This window comes from Corapipo altera, unplaced genomic scaffold, assembly GCF_003945725.1.
Source record: "Corapipo altera isolate COAL_440 unplaced genomic scaffold, ASM394572v1 110, whole genome shotgun sequence".
Taxonomy (NCBI): Eukaryota; Metazoa; Chordata; class Aves; order Passeriformes; family Pipridae; genus Corapipo; species Corapipo altera.
Genome location: NW_020884960.1, coordinates 2,028,891 through 2,047,012, shown reverse-complemented (window position 1 = coordinate 2,047,012; position 18,122 = coordinate 2,028,891). Strand labels below are relative to the sequence as shown.

Below are 18,122 nucleotides of genomic sequence, written 5' to 3'. Positions count from 1 at the left end.
CTTGTGCCCGAGGGGAACGTACTGGAGGGGAGCCCCCTCAACCAGGGTGGTGGTGGCTCTGCCAGCTGCCTGCACGGCTGCCCACACAGCTCCTCGCAGGCAGGGCAGGACAGGCAGAAGGAGCCATGCGGTAGCCTGGAATGCTGACGGGGCTGGGAATGGCAGTGCAGGTCGGGGCACAGGGAGGGAGCAAGTGGTCCCGTGTCCTCTGCTGAGCTGCTCTGGGCAGGGCTAGGAGCAACGGCCACACCTGCTGTTGGCTGCAGAGTTGCCAGGGAGCTGAGCTGTTGGGCAAGGAGGTTTTGGGTGCTGAACTGACCCCAGGTGTCCATTTTCCAGGGACCTGGCTTGTGCTGGCAGCGTGGGTTGGGAAAACTAGGCTTGACTGAGGACTCCTAAGAGGTCATCAGCCTCCCTGCCGCCAGCTGCCCTCTTCTGCCTGCTGTGGAGGGCTTTCCCCCTCTGTGTGTCCATCCTGGCGGCAGTGCCAGGTAACATTCTGTGTCTCCCCATTCCAGGGCACAGACATGGAGGACAAGGACTACAGTGAGACAGATGGGCTCTCTGACAAAACAACCCCCAGCAAGACCCAGAAGTCACCCCAGAAAACCAACAAGAAAGTGAAGAGTGCCCTATGCAGGGTAACCCTGCTTGATGCCTCCGAGTATGAGTGTGAGGTGGAGGTGAGTCTTGGCTTTGAGGGGCTGTGCTAGCACCAAGGAGGGGACACTCTCAGCCCAAGGAATCTGCCCAGCCCAGCGAGTCCCCATGTCAGGGCTCTTGCAAGTAGCTTTGTAGTACCTCTCTCCTAGGGAAAAGTATCCACAGAAATAGCCATTTAAGTTGAAATTTCAACATAAGGAAAAAATCTGGAAAGACAGACCCCAGCAGGGAATTTCAGCCCAGTGAAGACAAATTTGGCAGCTACTCACAACAAAAAACAATGTCTAAATTGGAAACTTTATGGCTGGGTAGAGCTCTGCCTGACAGTGTGTGCACCACACACCCGGTGCCAGCCTGGCTGCAGCACCTCCAGAGCACAGTGTGTTGGCTGTCCCATGTGTGCCGGGGTTGTGTGTGCACATGGGTATCTGTACACGTGTTGGTGCAAAGGAGGTGACATGCAGGGGCCCTTCTGACTGCCCCAGGTGGTTTTGTGTCCATCTTCTCTGTGTTCATCTTCTCCCTTGCTGTCCCTCCCCATGGAGCTGGTGGGCCAGTGAGCACATGGCGAGGTAGTGTCACGTGTGTGCATGTGCACATGAGGGTGAACACATGTGGACATCCTTGTTGCTGCATCTTCGTGCATGCAGGCAGGGCAGGGTGCACAGGCAGGTGGTCCAGCACCCTGCTCTGGGTCTGAGGGCACCCGCTCGTTAGGCATCATCACAGGCACCTGGCATGGGCACGCACGGGTGTACGTGGGTGTGCACTGTTCCCTGGTAGTGGGTGTCATGGCAGGGAGGGACAGAAGGGACAGACACCGGGCAGTGCCTGCAGGGAGGAATGGAGGGGAGAGGTGCCTGGCAGTGGCTGCAGTGAGGGACGGAGGGAGCAGCTGTTCCATCTCCAGCACTTCCTTCTGTCTCCTGCCTGCAGGCTGGGAAGGCAGCGCTGCTCCAATGTGCACCATGAGCCCAGAGGGAGGGAGGGACATTTTTAGGGACTAGCAACTTTGCTTAAAAATGAAAAGCTGAGGTTGTTCAGAAGCAGAAATCTGAGAGCCTTTTCCAGGGAGACCTTTGCCCTAGCTCTGGCAAGTAGGCACATGGGTGTTTGCTGTCAGTAGCTTGGAGCTGGCTGCATGGAGAGGATCTGTATGCAGGTCCTGGCTGATCCAGGTCTCAGCTGCGTGGGATTCATCAATGTAGGGAGTGTGGCTGCCTGAGAGGAGGGAACACCCCGAGGAAGCCGGGGCTGGGGATGTCCCTGCCCACGGCACAGGCAGCAGAGCCTTTGATCTCTGTGCTCCAGCAGCCCTGGCTGTCACTTTAGTGGTAAAATTGTTCACAAAGCTGTAGAATAATGAGTTGGCAGCAAGATAAAAGACTTCTCGAAGGAGGAAAGGAGCAGAGCACCCCAGGGAGCTGACAGGGCACAAGGGTGGCTCATGAGCCCCAGTGGGGTCATCCTTCCCCTGGCTCTTCCCAGAGCACTAGCCAACCAAACGGAGATGCCAGGAGAATCTCAGGTCACAGGTGCTGGCAGAGCAGAGCAGAGCAATACCCCTTGCCACATTGCCCAAGAATGGGGTCAACTTTTAGACAGGTGCTGCTCCCCAAAAAAGCCATCTGGGGCACAGAGGACAGGGTTAGGGGTAGAAAGTCCAGTGCTGCATTTCTTCTTTTTTCTGGCAGACGCTGTTGGAATAGTTGTACCTTTTCCCTGTGTTTTAATTAAACTTTAATTCAGTCAAAATCAAATGGGGGAGTAAAACTGTTCAGTGTGACACCCCAGCATGTGCCATGGGTGAGCCCCTACCTTCAAACCCAAGTTGGAAGGAGGGAGAAGACCCAGGAAAGTTGATGGCAAGTACTGGAAAAGCTTCGGAGGGCAAGCAGGAGCCTGTGCTGTGCTGCTTGCTGTGCTGTGCTGCCATCCTAGGGGGCACCTGGTAAAGGTGCTCCAGTAAATGGATGTCTTGGAGAGGAGAGACTGGAGATGGGAGCTGCCAGACTGGAAATCGGGGAGATACACATGTGGGAAGGGTTGTTCTTCAATGTCCATGAGGGTGCCTGGGCCTCACTGCCACCAGTAACAAACAGAAATTCAGGGCAATTCCCATCCCTCGAAGTGTTCAAGACTGGGTTGGATGGGGCTTAGAGCAACCTGGTCTAGTGGAAGGTGTCCCTGCCCATGTCGGGGGGTGAAACTAGACAATCTTTAAGGTCACTTCCAATGCAAACCATTCTGGGATTTGTTTATGCCGAGGGTGCCCTCCGTTGCTGCACATGGCCTGGGCTCTTGGTAGCTCTCGTTTGTCCATGCTCTGCTTGGGAATCTCACCACTGCTACCACCAGCAGCCCATCCCTGCAGCCCAGGGACCACCTGGGTGTCCCCAAAGTGGTGCAAAGCCCAGATGATCCCAGGGCTGCAGGGATGGGGCATGGTGAAACCCACTGCCAGATGAGAGCACTTTTTAGGGGTCACCTGAAAGGTCTCCCTTGAACCAGCTCACCATCAGCCTCTCCATATCTCTGACAGAAACACGCCCGAGGCCAGGTCCTCTTTGACATGGTGTGCGAGCACCTCAACCTCCTGGAGAAGGATTACTTCGGCCTCACCTTCTGTGACTCAGACAGCCAGAAGGTGAGCACGGCGGGGTCCCTCTACAGCTGCCCCTTGCGTGGTGGGGACCCCCCTGACCAGCTGTCTCCTTGTTGCAGAACTGGTTGGACCCCTCCAAGGAGATCAAGAAGCAGATCCGCAGTAAGTGCCCAGGGAGAGTCCATCCTTCCCAGCCCTGGGGTATCCCATGGAGCTCCAGGATAGCTCAGCTGTGGCTGTCCTACAGTCCCCTTCTCACCTGCTCTAGAGAGGACCTTTGCCAGCTGGCCTGGGGACAGGGATGCTGATGCTCATTCAGCTAAGTGTTACCCACCTCTCCTCTTACTCATGAGAGGCGCTGGGGAGCAAAGGACCTCATCTGTGCCACCAGAGCTGAGACATGGTGCCTCTCTGAGCACCGCTTGCCCTGAGCAGGGAGGAGAGGGACGGGGGGAAAAAGTGGGGGTCCTTGCTAGGACAGGTCCTGGGGCCTTTGCCCATGATGTTGCATTGCTGGGATGGCAGAAGGGCTATAGTCCAAGGTGTCATTTTCTGGGACACAGGAGGCTTTTGCTGTGACAGTGATGCTGTGATAACGATCAGGAGCTGATGGCTTCTGAAGTTGTGATGCTTTTCTCTCCCCAGCTGTTTGCGAAGGATTAACCAGGTCATGCTGGTATCCCAAGGGCTGTGCTCCAAGCAGCTTCTGCAGCCCCCTGTCCCTGCCTTGTGCCAGGCTTAGGGGATGCATGGATGCTTCTACACCCTGGGTGCAGCCTCTACACCCTGGGTGCTGCCTCTACACCCTGGGTGCTGTCCTGACTGCCCTCTCCCCTCTGTAGGTGGGCCTTGGAACTTTGCCTTCACTGTGAAGTTCTACCCTCCAGACCCTGCCCAACTCACAGAGGACATCACAAGGTGGGGACCACACACCTCCTTCCTGGGGAGCCCCGGCCTGCATTGAGGGGCACACATCTCCCTCCCAGGTAGCCCCAGCCTGCTCGGGGGGCACATGCCCTCACCCTACTCTCACCCTCTCCCCCCTCCTGCAGATACTACCTGTGCCTGCAGCTCCGTGCAGACATCATCACAGGGCGCCTGCCCTGTTCCTTCGTCACCCATGCCCTGCTGGGCTCTTACGCTGTCCAGGCTGAGCTGGGCGACCATGACACCGAAGAGCACGTGGGCAACTATGTCAGCGAGCTCCGCTTCGCCCCCAACCAGACACGGGAGCTGGAGGAACGCATCATGGAGCTGCACAAGACTTACCGGTGAGCTCCAAGAGGGGATGGCACTGGAGAGCTGGCCCTTACCTGGTGGGGCACCTGCCTATGTGTCCCCCTCTCTGTTTCCCTGCAGCGGAATGACCCCTGGGGAAGCAGAGGTCCACTTCCTGGAGAATGCCAAGAAGCTCTCCATGTATGGGGTGGACCTGCACCACGCCAAGGTATGGGGCCATGGGGCTCCCAGAGCCATGGTCAGCACCATCCCACCCTGCTCCTGCACACCCCTCTTGCCCACCCCTTCCTCCCAGAGTGAAGGCTCAGTGAGGACACACTCCTGGCACCTGGCATGGCTCTAGGTGGCTCTGAGTGTCCCCGTGTTGGACCAGAGGAGCTCCACCAGCCTGGGGTTCAGGGCCCCCCATTGCACCTAGCAGGAGGGAGCACGGCACTATTGACCAGGCTGGTTCTTGCTTCGCTAACTGAACTGTTCCCTCCTGTCCCCTTCCCTCCTCCAGGACTCAGAGGGCATTGACATCATGCTGGGCGTCTGCGCCAATGGCCTCCTCATCTACAGGGACCGACTGCGCATCAACCGCTTCGCCTGGCCCAAGATCCTTAAAATTTCCTACAAGAGGAGCAACTTCTACATCAAGATCCGCCCGGGTGAGGTGGGTGCCAGGTGCCCATGCAGCCCTGGGGCACAGCAGAGTGCTTGTCCTGTGGGACTGGGGCTGATGGTGGGCACTGGGGCTGATGGTGGGGATGTCCTCACCTGGCTCCAGCCTCTGTCCCAAGGGTCCCACATGAATGACCACACTGTCCAAGAGAGCACATCTCCTGTGGTGTGGATTTTCTTGTCTATGCTCTCGTGACTTCAGCAGCTGAGGGACCCCAGGTTCCCATCCCTACCTGACCTACACCATGACCCTGCTGGTGTGGGGAGTTTGCCCAGGAAGGGGAGTTGAGGGCCATTTTTGGCATGTCTTCACAAAAAAAAACATCAGGAGATTTTTTCATTCATTTTCAGACTTTATTTTCCCTCTTCTATGTGCACTGGTAGGAGAATGCATTTCCACCCACATCTTCCAGCAGGCTGGAATGGCAGCACATCTGAAAGGGAGAGTGATACCCTCACACCAAAACAGCTGTAAAAGCTTTTGTTTCTTGGAGGAATTCATCTTGCACTGAAAAGCCATTTACAGCTGAGGGAAGTGCTTAGGCCAGAGGCGTGGGCAGTGATCCCATCAGCCTGCTGGGTGGCATGGACCTTCCCAGCACAGCTTTGAAGAAGACTTTTGGGGGTTTTTTGTATGGTCATGGCTCCTGCCAGGGGAACCTGAGGGCTTTGGCAAGGTCCTATCCCATCATGTCCCCTAGGGCAGGATTTGCCTGTAACAGCCTATATCCATCTCTCCCAAGTATGAACAGTTTGAGAGCACCATTGGCTTCAAGCTGCCCAACCACCGCTCAGCCAAGCGTCTCTGGAAGGTCTGCATAGAGCATCACACCTTCTTCAGGTGAGGACACCTTCTACAGGCCTCCCTTCTGGGAGGCAGACATGCTTCTGCTTCTGTTGCAGTGAGTACCTGTGGGGCACACTGCTGGGGGGCCTGACTGGGGTTTGCTGATGCCCCTCCTCCCCTCTGACCCCTAGGCTGGTGTCCCCAGAGCCACCCCCCAAGGGCTTCCTGGTGATGGGCTCCAAGTTTCGGTACAGTGGGCGGACGCAGGCGCAGACACGACAGGCCAGTGCCCTCATCGACCGCCCAGCTCCGTTCTTCGAGCGCTCCTCCAGCAAACGGTACACCATGTCTCGCAGCCTTGATGGAGGTATGCCCCAAATTGGGGAGGGGGAGGGAGATTGGTCCGCTGGCGGGAGCAGTGGGGTGCTGCTCGGCTCAGTTCTACTTTGCCTCATTGAGTTGAGCAAGGTCACAGCAGCATTGGGCTTCCTTCTGGGGGCTGTCCCCAGTTGCGCCCCCATGGCAGAGGGTCTATCCCCACCCCAAGTGGTTGCTCAGATTGTGTGTGAGCAGGGGGATATGGCAGGGCTGGGGTTGGGCAGCTTGGGGACGCCTTCCCCCGGCTCCCTGTGCCTTAGGACACCTGGGACCATCTGTCCCTGCTGCAGGGCGTTTGGGGCTCCTTCATCCCCAGGTAAGAGCTAGCAGGGTAAGGGCAGGGGGTGGGGGAATTGGGGAGGAATGGGGGTGGCAGGGCTGCAGTGACCCGGGCTCTCCCCCATGGGCAGAGTTCTCACGTCCAGCCTCCGTCAGCGAGAACCATGATGCTGGGGTGGAGGGTGAGAAGCAGGACGAGGACGGTGAGTTTGGCAGCAGGAGGCAGTCTGAAATGGAGGATGAGGAGGTGACCACCCCGACGAAAATCAAGGAGCTGAAGGTACAGCCGAGGTGGGCAGAGGAGGGTGGGGGTGGAGGGGTAGGCAGACAGGGGACCAGGCACAGGCAGCAGGGCTGGGCTGCAGGCAGGAAGGGTCACCTCGGTGCACAGTACCCTGCAGCCCTGCCTGTGTCAGCTGAGCCCCAGGCTGGTGGGACCCCTGCGATATGGCTCTTGGCCCCACTCGTGGAAGAGAGGCGGTCAGAGGGGTTTGGTTTAACTGAGTCCCCAGAGCCCTCCAAGTGATCTAAAGGCTCCTCCCCAGGCAGGGCCAGATCTGGGAACAGTCCCGGTCTGGGACAGGGATGGGGATGGGGACAGGCCAGGAACATGGGTGCCCGCTCGTTCCCCCCACTGCCCGTACACAGCCCACCCACTGCCTACCCTGGTCCTTGGGCTGTCCCAGCCCATTTCAGCCCCACTTTGAGGGGAGAGGGTGTCCCTACCAGCCCATCAACTTAACTGTGATGTTTGTGACAAATTCCTCCGTAACCTGCTGGTTACTTTTAACCCTCTCTTTGCTGCCAGCCGGAGCACGAAACAACCCCCAGGCACAAGCAGGAGGTATTCTCTGTCTGGAGTATCTTAGTCCTCATTGGTGCATCATATTGTCCATCCTTCCCAAAACAACTCCATGTGTCACCCTATTTACTGGAATACAAGATGCGTCGGGCAGGGGGTTGGGTGCTGGAGGAGCCCAATGAACAGACAGCTGGGGATCAGCCCAGCGCACGTGGCATCTTCTATCCCACTAAGTAAGGTGGTCCTGATCCTACCTGTGAGCCCTCCCAGGGGCAGGAGAGCCCTTGGCCCATTGGGGTGACCTGGCTTCTGTTTGTGTTACTGACCCTGCCATATCCTTGCCTTGTGTCTCCTGTGCAGCTGGTCTCATCGCTCCCGCTGCCACCCTGACCCACGCTCTGCTCTTACCTGACCCAAACTGACTCATCACTGCCCTGCCTAGTGGCTCCACTCTCCTGCAGCCCCCCACTCCCCATGAGAGCCAGGCTGGGGCTCCCCACAGCGCTGCAGCTGCCATCCCACCCTCATGGGGCAAAGGGGCTCTGAGCTGCCCCAAGGGGCCAGCACTGGCACCCACCCAGTGTCTGTCCACCCTGAGAATGGGCTGAGCAGAGAACAGGAAAGCTGAGCCCTCCCTGTACAAACTGCCATGTCCCCGGTGGCCCCATCAGGAATGATTTGCCTAAAATGAACTGGCCTAAAATCCACAGTTGCTCCCTGGGAGTTTCCCCTCCAGTTACAGTGGGATGTAGATCCTCGCTGCAGCTGTTGATGGGAGCAAGCATGGCTATGTGATGTGGTTGTCCACGCTGGCACCACACAGCCTCACCATCCTGCTCAGCACCACAGGGGCAGACCCCACCAGGGCAGTGGGCAGTGGGCACTGGTCCCAGCCCCCCCGCCCGCCTCATTGCTTCCCCACTGCATGTGCATGTGCTGTGCCCTGGCCCGGCACACCCTGAGCCCAGAGGTGGGCACACTTGAGCTCTCCATGGCTTACACATGTGGGTCCAGGTCGGGAGTTTTCCTGAGTTGTGCTGAGCCTTTGGGATCTGCAAAATTTGGTGGGCTTTTTCCTGAGACTCTTGTGGGTCTCTTGACTGTTGCTGACGAGGTACTAGGGAGGTATTTAGGTGCCTCCTTTCAAACCTCAGAAGAGGTTTGAATTTGGGTTGGAAGCAGAAACCAGGGTTCCTGCTCGGAGCTGGTTTGCCCACCTCTGTGGCAGGACGAGGGGGCCACCCTGGCACCTAGGCCCTAGCTATGTCCTGCTCTAACACCTGAACCGCACCTTGCACTTGAACAGTCTGAGCTGTCCTCTCTCCACAGCAGGTCATGGACCCCACCCCAGGCTGGTCCATGGGGATCCAGGCTTGGATCCATGCTGGACATCCCTGCCCAGGCCTTGACCTCCAGCCCTTTGGCAGAGCCCATTTCAGAGCAGCTCTGCTGGAAATGTTGGTCACCTGCCCTGCTGGGACAGAGCCTGGGGCTCCCTTTGAGCCTGGCGCCAGAGAGGAGCAGAGGAGGCTGCTGGTGTTTCCAACAGGGCCCCATCCCTTGCTGATCCCAAGGGAGAGCCCACTCTCCTCTCCAGGAGGCTTAGTTTGTCCTCAGCCAGGAGGACATGGAGTCCTGAAGATGCTGCCAGGACATGCCATACCCTTCCCCTGCCATGTGTATTTGGCTCTATGCTGCCTTTCTGCTGCTTCCTGCAGTGAAAGAGCTGCTCCCCCCGCAGTGAGACCTGCAGACCAGGGGTCTCCAACACACTCCTCATTTGACTGCTGAGACTAAATTCTAGCCCAGTGTGAACAAACCCTCCCAGTGCCCCTGCTCATCCCTTTGGCCTTGGCTGCTGCTTTAATCACTGCTCCTTTCCTCTCTCCTTCCCAAGTTTTTAGACAAGCCAGAGGATGTTTTGCTGAAGCATCAGGCCAGCATTAATGAGCTGAAGCGGACCCTGAAGGAGCCCAATAGCAAACTGGTTCACAGGGACCGGGACAGGAGGCTACCTTCCTCACCAGCCTCTTCCTCACCCAAGCATGAGGATGAAACGCCAAAGGGAACACCTGAAAAGGCCAGTGAGGTTTGTTCTGCTGCTTCTCTTACAGAGGGGATCAGGACCCAGTGGGGAGGTTTCCCTCAGCTCTGGGGCTCTACTCCTGTGCTGCCCTGAAGAGGGACAGTGGGAGTGCCGTGCTGGGGACACAGGGTGCAGGGAGGGGTGTCTCTAAGTTTTGCATTACACTAACCATTTTTACACTGCTGGTGGGAATCTCCCTGTGTGCCTGGGCATTGCAGGGGACTGAACAGCTCTTCCTCTGGGGGTGTTTTGGGAGTACCTGTGGCTCTATTGGCCCATGAGATGGGGTTTTCCTCACCCCTCACACCAGCAGCCTGCAGGGCAGTGCTGGTGCAGCTTCTGCCTGAGGGTGTCTTGAGCAGAGTGGGACCAGGCACCTGCACAGAGGTGCCCTGTTGTGCTCTCAGCAGCAGGACCTGAGTGGTGCGAGGAGGTGAAGGGTGAGTGGTGCCATGCTGGCATTCTACATTCACATCTTCCCCTTTGGGTGTTCTGCCTGCTGGCTTTGCACTGGGACCATGGGAGTGATAGGAGGGTGCTGGAGTTGGGGTGCCAGGATAAAGCCCCCAGTGCTGCATGAGTGATGAGGATGTGGCACAGTTGGGTGCTCTGTGGCCTGGGGTCCTGCTGGGCTTGGTGCAGGCAGTGTATGCCAAGAGTGTCCCCACTGCCACTCTGGATGCTCTCTCCCAGCCAGGGACCCTTCCTCCTTGCTCTCCCCTCCAGGGGCATCTCTGTGCCCGCAGCAGTGGCATAGCTCTGGGCAGGGTGGGTGCCACACAGAGAGGCTGCTCTGCCCTGGCTGCCCCTCACCCCGAAACAGCCTTGCCATGGGGCTGGGCTGTGGGAAGGGCTTGGGGCGCTGTGGGTGGCTGGGCTGGGGTCTCTCTGCAGGGGATTTGGGACATGCCTGTGTGCCTGCTGGTGCCCAGCACTGACCAGAGACCCAGGGCTGTAGGGTGGGCTTGTACCCCCCCTCATCAAAATGCTCGGCTGTGAATAGGAAGAGGGACTTCACCCCACATCTCTTTTACTATCAAATATATCAAGTGCAGAGATGTGAATGGAGCATCTAAAGCTGGCACAGCTGTGACCTCTGTCTGTCTATCTGTCCATGCATCTACCCATCCATCCACCCACCTACCCACCCTTTGTTCCTTCATTCCTTCTCAAATTCTCTCTTTCTCTCTCTCTCTTTCTTTGTCTCTGTCTCTCTCTGTCTCTCTCTCTCCCCATGGGTGCTGGGGTTTCCATGCTGGCACAGACGATGGAAGAGGACACCCTAGATGATTTTGCATCAGAGCATGGACCTTCCCTAAGCATGGAGTCTTTCACGCAGAAAAGCCTTGTCTCCTCTCCTGAGGTTGTCACTATCCTCTCTCCCCCCACTTCTTGCTTTCACATTCTGCCCGTCACTGTGGGAGTCCCCAGCCTGCCGAGGGGGCTCGTGCCCTCTTAGCAGAGCAGTTGTTTGCTGCCCCCAGGGTGGGTCCCCTCTCTGGTGACAGGCAGGACCCCTCACAGGACAGGGCTATTGGTGAAACCTGCTCCCCTGACTGTTCTGGCTGGGATGTGAGATGGGGCCCTGGAAAGACCTCCCAGTGCAGCCCTGCTGGGTGTGGGGCCTTGCTGGAGCCCACTGTTGAGGGTCCCAAGGCAAGGGTGACCCAATGACACAGGCACTCTGTTGGTGGCTGCTCCAGGTCCAGGCAGGCAGCCTCAAGCTGTTCTTAGCAATCCCTTGTGCTTTCCTTCCACTTTGGCTGCAGTCAGAGTTCCCTGGGCCCAGGAAGCCTGAAGAAGGGCATCTCTGGAGGCATCAGGTGTGTTGGACTCATCCCTGCGCACAGCAGGGTCATGCTGCCATCCATGTCCTCATGTGGTGCCCGGGGGTGAGGAGCGTGGGCTCTTGGCATTGCTTGTGTGCCAGTTTATCTCAGATGAAGGAGTGTTTTCCTGGACATTCAGGGACCAAGAGTGGTACCTTCACTGAGCAGAAGCAAGCTGGTGTTTGAGCCTTGGTTCTGGTGTATTGGCCGCACGCCCCAAGGCTTGGCCCAGTGGTGCTGGGGAGCACGTCCTGCCTGAGCAGCCTAGGGAGGGGCAGAGGCAGTGTGGGAGAGGGGACAGATAGGGCAGGGGCAAGGCCGAGTGCACTCTTGCTCCCTGTCATCGCCCGTTGTCTGTGCAGAAATTGCCAGCGTGGGCAAGAGCCTGAACATGGGCTGACTGGAGCAGTCCCCAGGAGACAAGATGGGTGTGAGGGAGGCTTGGGCACAGCCTTGGGCTTCAGTAAGGGCTCTGCAGCAGTGTCTCCTGTTCATTGCTGGCACTCTCTGTGTGCCAGTATTTCAGAGCTGGAGGAGAGAAACAGCAGAAGTGAGGCGCACACACATCTCTGGATTCAGAGTCTTGTCCTCTGCTCCCCGGAAACCCTTGGGGTGCCAGGTATCCATCTACAGGTGCCATGGTGGCCTCACCGGTGATTTCTCTCCAGGCATCAGTGGCTGAGACTCAGCAGTTGATATGTGGGAACTTGTCCTCCCCTGACCAGTGGTCTCCATGAGGAATTCATGGCCCCAAAAGGGTGATGGCATGAGGACAGCACATCTGCAGAGCTTGGATCTCTCATGACAGCCAGAAAGTCCCTCAGTTCCCATGGGCTTCAGGCCCACTGAGGTTAAGCGGTCTATCACCCTAGCCATACGTGTTGACTCTTCCCTCCATCCCTCTATCCCCACTGCTGCTGCAGGACTGGAATGTTGTGCTGTGAGGTGCCAGGAGCCTCTCCAGCTTCAAGTGGTAAAGCAACCCAGTGCGTTGTCTCAACATCTCAGATTCCCTCATTCTTGCCACAAGGCTTGTGCTTTCCTCTTGGGTGAGCTGAGACTTCTGAGAGCAAAGAACAGAAGAGACATTGAAGGAGCTGAAGGGAGAAGCCTCCTGCATGCGCTGGGCTCTCCCAGGTTGTGGCCCTCATTGGCAGGGGCAAAGGCTGTCTCTGCTCCCTGATATCACCTCTTTCCACTCTATCAGCTTACTCTCCTGTGATGCATAGGCCACGGTGGGAATGGCTTTCCTGTTCCTAGAGCAGATGATTTGAGGGGAGAGAGGGCAGGGAAGTGTGAAAGTAAATTATCACTTGGGAAGTCAAGGTTGGTCTATGGACAGACCCTTCCCAGTATCATCACTTCTGAGTCTCAGCTCTGCCTTGGCACATACTATGTCTTGCCAGCCCATGGACCTCCAAAGCTCCACAAGTTCTCTGCTTTGCTGGAGGACATGCCCAAGTATCCAGATATTTGTTCCAAGAGTCCTCAGGCTCTGGAGACACAAGGGCTGCCACAAGCTGTGGAACCAGAGCTGTGGCCAGAGCTGGCATTGAGCCCTCCAGAGCAGAGTTCAGTCAACTACTCCTGCACACCAGAGTACTTGAGTGTTCCCTTGGACTGGGCTCACCCAAGAGTCTGAGGAGAAGGAAGCTGGTTTAGAAATAAATCTGAAGCTTTGGGGTATTCCTTACTGGTGAAGAGGTGCTGCCATGGATGAAGACACTGTTCCAGGCTTCAGCAGAGTTTTTGATCTACAACATCTATCTCAGGCCTTAACTCAGAGAAGCAGCCCAAAGAAATTCATCTTTGCCCAGGGAAGGTCTCCTCCAAAAGACTGGTTTGCAGCTGGAGAAGAGGTGTGAGAGGGCTTTGCTGAAGAAATTTGTATGTATGCCCACAACCTGTCCATCCTTGTCCTGGCTGAGAGAAGGTTCAGCAATGGGACCACAGGGCAGGAGCAGGAGAGAAACTGCTGCACCCTCAGGAAAGTGAGCAGTCTCCTGGCTGAGTTGCCCATGAGCATCGCTGCTGAATGGAAGAATATGCTGAGGGAATACCAGAGACCAGCCTGGGCATCCCAGCAGCCCAGCAAACTGCCCAGTTAGGGATGATGCTGCCGTTACAGGTCAGACCTGGCTGTGAACATCCAAGGTGCAGCCTGGTGCTCGTGACAGGCACCGATGCACTCTATTGTGATTTCCACAGACTAAGAAGAAACAAAATCTGCATTGGAGGCAGGTCTGGAGGAAGGCACCTGGAGAGCAGATGGTGCTTGAGAGCGCACCGTGATGGGATATGGGAGAGGCTCATGCGAGCAATGCTGTGGGGAGGTGGGGGGGATGGGTCTGCTTCAGACCTGGCTGCTCAGCAGGGTGGCCTGGCCGTGGCAGGGTGCAGTTACCATGGCAGAGTCCCTGGCAAGGATCCATCTGCCACCAGTGGAGGAGGGTGCCCTTCCTGCCCTGTGAGGAGCACAGCTGGCAGTGCACAGGGCCAACCCCATGCCTGTCCTGGCACTGCAAGGAGCCAGCACCTCCCTGCCCTCAGAGGGCTGGGTGTTTACTTGGGGACTAGCAGGCTGTACCCCAGCACAGCCCCCTGTGTGCTTCTCTGTGGGCACTCAGGGGGATTTTCAGGGGCTGCCAGGCTCTTGGCAAAGCCCAGGGCATGGGGACAGACAGAGGGGCTGTTGCAGGGTGCTGCAGGGCAAGACCTGGGGCACTGTGCTGAGGGATCTGTGCTTCCTTTGGCAGCTGGTAAAGAAGACAGGAGCTGGGAATGGCATTTTTCTGCCAGGGACTTTCACCTATTTCCTTGTGGAAGCCCTACCACTAGTATCTGGTTTTCCTTTCTTTCTCTTCTGATGTTATCTTCTCTTACCTTCCCTCTGGCTCTGCTCCCCTCTGCCTGTGTGTTTCCCATTATCCAGTATAAGTCACTAGGTTTCCATTTTGGGTGCAACTGCTCCAAACATTCTTCCTGAATGGGGCATGGCTCACATTTCCATGGATTTTTGTTCCTGATTTGAGCAGGGAGTGGGCAGCCAGCCCCCTCGCTGGGACTGGAGCGCATCCTGGTGCCCTCAAGGGCCATCCTTGCCTCTGCTGCAGGCAGCTCCGCCCGGGCAGGCTGTGCCGTGGGCAGTGCCAGCCCCACGGTGAGCCCCCAGCATTGCCCCCATGTGTGCTCCCTGGGGCAGCTGCGGAGGCCGCTGGGCTGCCTCATGGTGCACACGTTCTCCTGCCACTATATTCCTGTGGTTTATGTTCTACTGGCTGTTCCAGAAGTGGCTGGATTTTAACAGTGCTTCATTCTTGGCACTCGTGAAGCCTTCTGTTGACCTACAGGACAAACATGGGATGTACTAGGTGTCCATAGCAGCAGTGACCTGGTATCCCCCCACCAACAGCACAGATACATGGTGTGGTGTGCCACATTCCTGCTGTGTCCATGCTGCAGGACGCTTCACAGCCTTTGCTTGGTCCTTGCTGCAGCCCCCATACCTGTCTCAGCTGCCAAACCCGTGGTCTTTTACACATGACAGGTAACCTTTTACAGGTTACGTTTTCTGAACTGCTTGGTTTCAGCATTGCTGGAAACCTCTGCTTAGTTATGGCTTCTGGAGATGTCCCTGATGAGTTGGAAAGGAGGGATGGACTTTGGGGGGAATATGAGCTGCAGCATCTGGTAGGAAGGGGAAAGGGCCTTTCTGATGGCTAAAGGTGGTTTCTTTCCTTGCTCGTGCTGTTGGCAGTCTGACATATTCTTAGGGCACGTGGATGAAGCTGAGAGTGAAGCTACCCAAAACACAGACCCTTGCTTCCAATGAAATCTCACCCCTGGGAATTGCTATAGCCAGCTGAAAACAGGGGGTCCCAGATGGAGACAGTGGCTTATTCCCTATCATGGCATCAGCCCCTTATTTTCAGTCCCTATCTCCATCAGCAAGTTGCCAGGATCTTTGTATAGACCCTGCCTCAACTATGGCATTGAGAACACTACTACTAATACTACTAATTAGAATTATAATAATAATGATGTAGCCATTGCTGTGTGAGGCAGACCAGCTGTGCTACTTGTGCCAGCAGCAGTTGGGTGCGGTGTGTCTGATGCATTTAACTCTTCTTGCTCCAATTGCAATGCAGGGCTCAGAGCATTGGGTATTTATAGAGAGAGAAGCCCCTAGGCTGGAAGCAGTAGCTCTGAGGAAAGCTCTGGGAGTCAAGAAGGAAGAATCACATGCAGGTACCTCGGAGGTGAACACGAGTGTGAGCCTGTTGAAGGTGGAGGTGGCAGTAGGGAAAGCCAAGGAAGTGACAGGCCAGGAAGAGCCCTCAGCTGCAGCCCTGGGCACACGGAAGAGAGCCAAAATGATCGCCAGTCCCGAGGATTTTGAGTCTGTCTGGGAGGATGAGATCTATGAGAAGAAAAGCAGAGACAGCCCAGAGGGAGCACATCTGCCCACTGACAGCACAGAGAAGGAGCCCCAGGGTGAAGGAGCAGCCAGTGGTGAGCCAGGGCTGCCCAAGCCCTGTCAACAGCCTGAAGAGAGACAAAGGGCCAAGATTTTATGGCCAGAGCATCCCAAGGGAGAAGGCAAGGTGCTCTCCAATGAGCATGCTTCTGCAGCCTCCAGGAAACAGGAGGCCAGAGTGCCAGGCACAGCCACAGATCTCCTGAAAACCAAAGTGAAGGCTGGAGATGACAGCTCAGAGACTTCTGCGACCCAGAGGATCATCTACTTAGGAGATCCAGAGGGAGAGGAGAAGGACAGTAAAACACAACTTGTCTTGGACACTAGTGAGTGGCTTGGCTTGGAGGAAATACCAGAAGCCACAGTGAACACGTCCAGGGAGGGATCTGGGCACGCAACACCTGCAGCAGAAGGGTTCCAACCCCCTTCTTCAGCAAGTCACCAACACAGGGCAGTGTCTGGAAAACCTACCGGAGCACCAGAACAGCCCAGGATGGTCTGTGACAGGACCAGCCAGGTGGGACGTACCCTCTCAGGGTGGGAGAAGGAGTTGTCCCTGCAGCCAGAGAAAGCATCTGCTGGGATGCCCAGCTATGGAGCACCTGCAGGAAGTGAAGCCCTGCTGTGTTCCCAGGAGGTGGGACCAGAGGAGACAGAGCTGCAGAGCCCAGTGGGAGGCCTAAAGCCATGTGGCCTGGCAGGGGATGGCCACGGGGCTGAGGAGCACAGAGGGAGCCCAGCACAGTGCACAGCAGGGGAGGAGCTCTTGGGAGCAAATGGTGACAAGGAGAAAAGTGCCAGAGTGGTTCTTCAGATGGAAGAGATAGAGACCAAGTCTCCTCTCTCAGCTGTGTCTTGGCCAGGCCATGCTCACACTGTGGGGTTGGAGGGAAATAAACCCAGTGCTCCTGCCCCTCCACCCATTCCCCAGCAATCCAGCCCTGTCCCTGTGGATCCAGCTCCAGGCACCAAGCCCGAGGGCACAGAGGTGTCCCAGAACACCAGCCCTGTGAGAGGGGTGGGCATGCCCAAGGGTGTGGGCCCCTCCGTGGGGGTGGCACTACCCAGGGAAACTGATCCTGAATCTGCAGAACAACACCAAGATACAGGATTTACCTCATGGAAACCACAACAAGGAACAAGTCCTGGTGCAGCAGAACCACCCCAAAACACAGATATTGCAGCAGAGTCAGTCCAGGTCAGAGACACAGCCACCAGGGAGGTGGCTCAGGACATGGACCCTGCCACAGCACAGAGCGAAGTCCCTGCCCCCAAAGTGCCATTGCAGGAGGAGAAACCCATGATAAAAGAGTTCTTCCAAGGTTTGGGGCCCACATCAGGGAAGCTGACTGGAGATGAAGGCTGTGAGATGGAAGAACTGCCCCAAGATAAAAGCCCTGGTGTGAAAGAGCTATCACGCCAAGCAGAAGAACCAGAAAAACAGACAGAGGCCATCATGAGAGACCTGCTCCAAGAGGGTTCCATGGCTGGGGAGCTGCTCCACATTGCTGATCTCAAAGCACAGGAGCCACACTGGGACTCAGAGTTTAATGTGGGACAAGATCTGGAGGGCAGGAGCCCAACAGTAGGAGAAACCACCAGGGCCAGTGACCTAGCTCCAGGGCAACCACTGCAGAATGACTGTCTTCCCAAAGAAGCTGCTGACGTCTCACACTTCCAGTCCCCTGTATTAGGATTGTGCCAAGGAAGTGAGACATTCCGGCTCTCTGCCTTGGTGGATGAAGGTGGGGAAGAGCTGCAAGTGAGTGATGGGACACATCAGACAGAGCCTGAGTCATTGGTGTGCGTGGCTGGGCAGGCAGGTGCTGTGTCCCAGGGGCACAGAGATGTCAATATGGCCCCAGGAAGCTGGGAGGACAGCAAGAGCTACGGGAAAACCTCTGTGGCCTCTAAGATAAAGATGTTCGAGCAAAATGAAGTGGAGCGAAGGGAGGCCCAGGAGGGACAAGAGTGTGTGCCTGAAGCTGGGACATCAGCGAAAGCGAAAGGGAAGACAGGTCTGGCGCAGGACATGCCTTTGAGCACCTGCCTCGCCTCACCACCAGCAGTGGAACCTGTGTCCAGTGTGAGCTCCTTGGCCCTTGGGCAAGGGGCTGGTTCAGGAGACATCTCCCAGCCTCACTCCCTGAAGGAAGATCTCTCTGTTGATCTGGAGCACGAAGAAGACAATGCTGATCTGGCCTCCCCCGACTCTGGCTGCGAGCTCACCCTGGCTGAGGCCACGGTAACTCCAATGAACTGTCCGAACGGGACATTCATGCGCATGTTTTGTGGCTCTCTGACTATGTCCAGT

At 56.7% G+C, this 18,122-nt stretch overlaps 1 protein-coding gene across 16 annotated transcripts in view; it reads left to right on the top strand.

The window, feature by feature from the left end:
* The window catches only part of EPB41L1 (erythrocyte membrane protein band 4.1 like 1), a 67,925-nt gene that overhangs the window by 38,227 nt on the left and 11,576 nt on the right, over positions 1 to 18,122 (top strand). For 6 of the 16 annotated variants that reach the window (XM_027663985.1, XM_027663990.1, XM_027663986.1 and 3 more), the window contains 14 exons: positions 519 to 683; positions 3,206 to 3,310; positions 3,388 to 3,430; positions 4,111 to 4,186; positions 4,321 to 4,539; positions 4,628 to 4,715; positions 5,010 to 5,162; positions 5,914 to 6,011; positions 6,149 to 6,324; positions 6,746 to 6,894; positions 7,423 to 7,458; positions 9,314 to 9,505; positions 10,767 to 10,865; positions 15,480 to 18,053. In XM_027663985.1, coding sequence (XP_027519786.1) covers positions 519 to 683; positions 3,206 to 3,310; positions 3,388 to 3,430; positions 4,111 to 4,186; positions 4,321 to 4,539; positions 4,628 to 4,715; positions 5,010 to 5,162; positions 5,914 to 6,011; positions 6,149 to 6,324; positions 6,746 to 6,894; positions 7,423 to 7,458; positions 9,314 to 9,505; positions 10,767 to 10,865; positions 15,480 to 18,053 — 4,173 coding nt within the window. Of the gene's footprint in view, positions 1 to 325; positions 403 to 518; positions 684 to 3,205; positions 3,311 to 3,387; positions 3,431 to 4,110; positions 4,187 to 4,320; positions 4,540 to 4,627; positions 4,716 to 5,009; positions 5,163 to 5,913; positions 6,012 to 6,148; positions 6,325 to 6,745; positions 6,895 to 7,422; positions 7,459 to 9,313; positions 9,506 to 10,766; positions 10,866 to 15,479; positions 18,054 to 18,122 lie in introns of those variants that run through there. The other 10 variants (XM_027663998.1, XM_027663992.1, XM_027663999.1 and 7 more) reach the window with 7 other exon arrangements.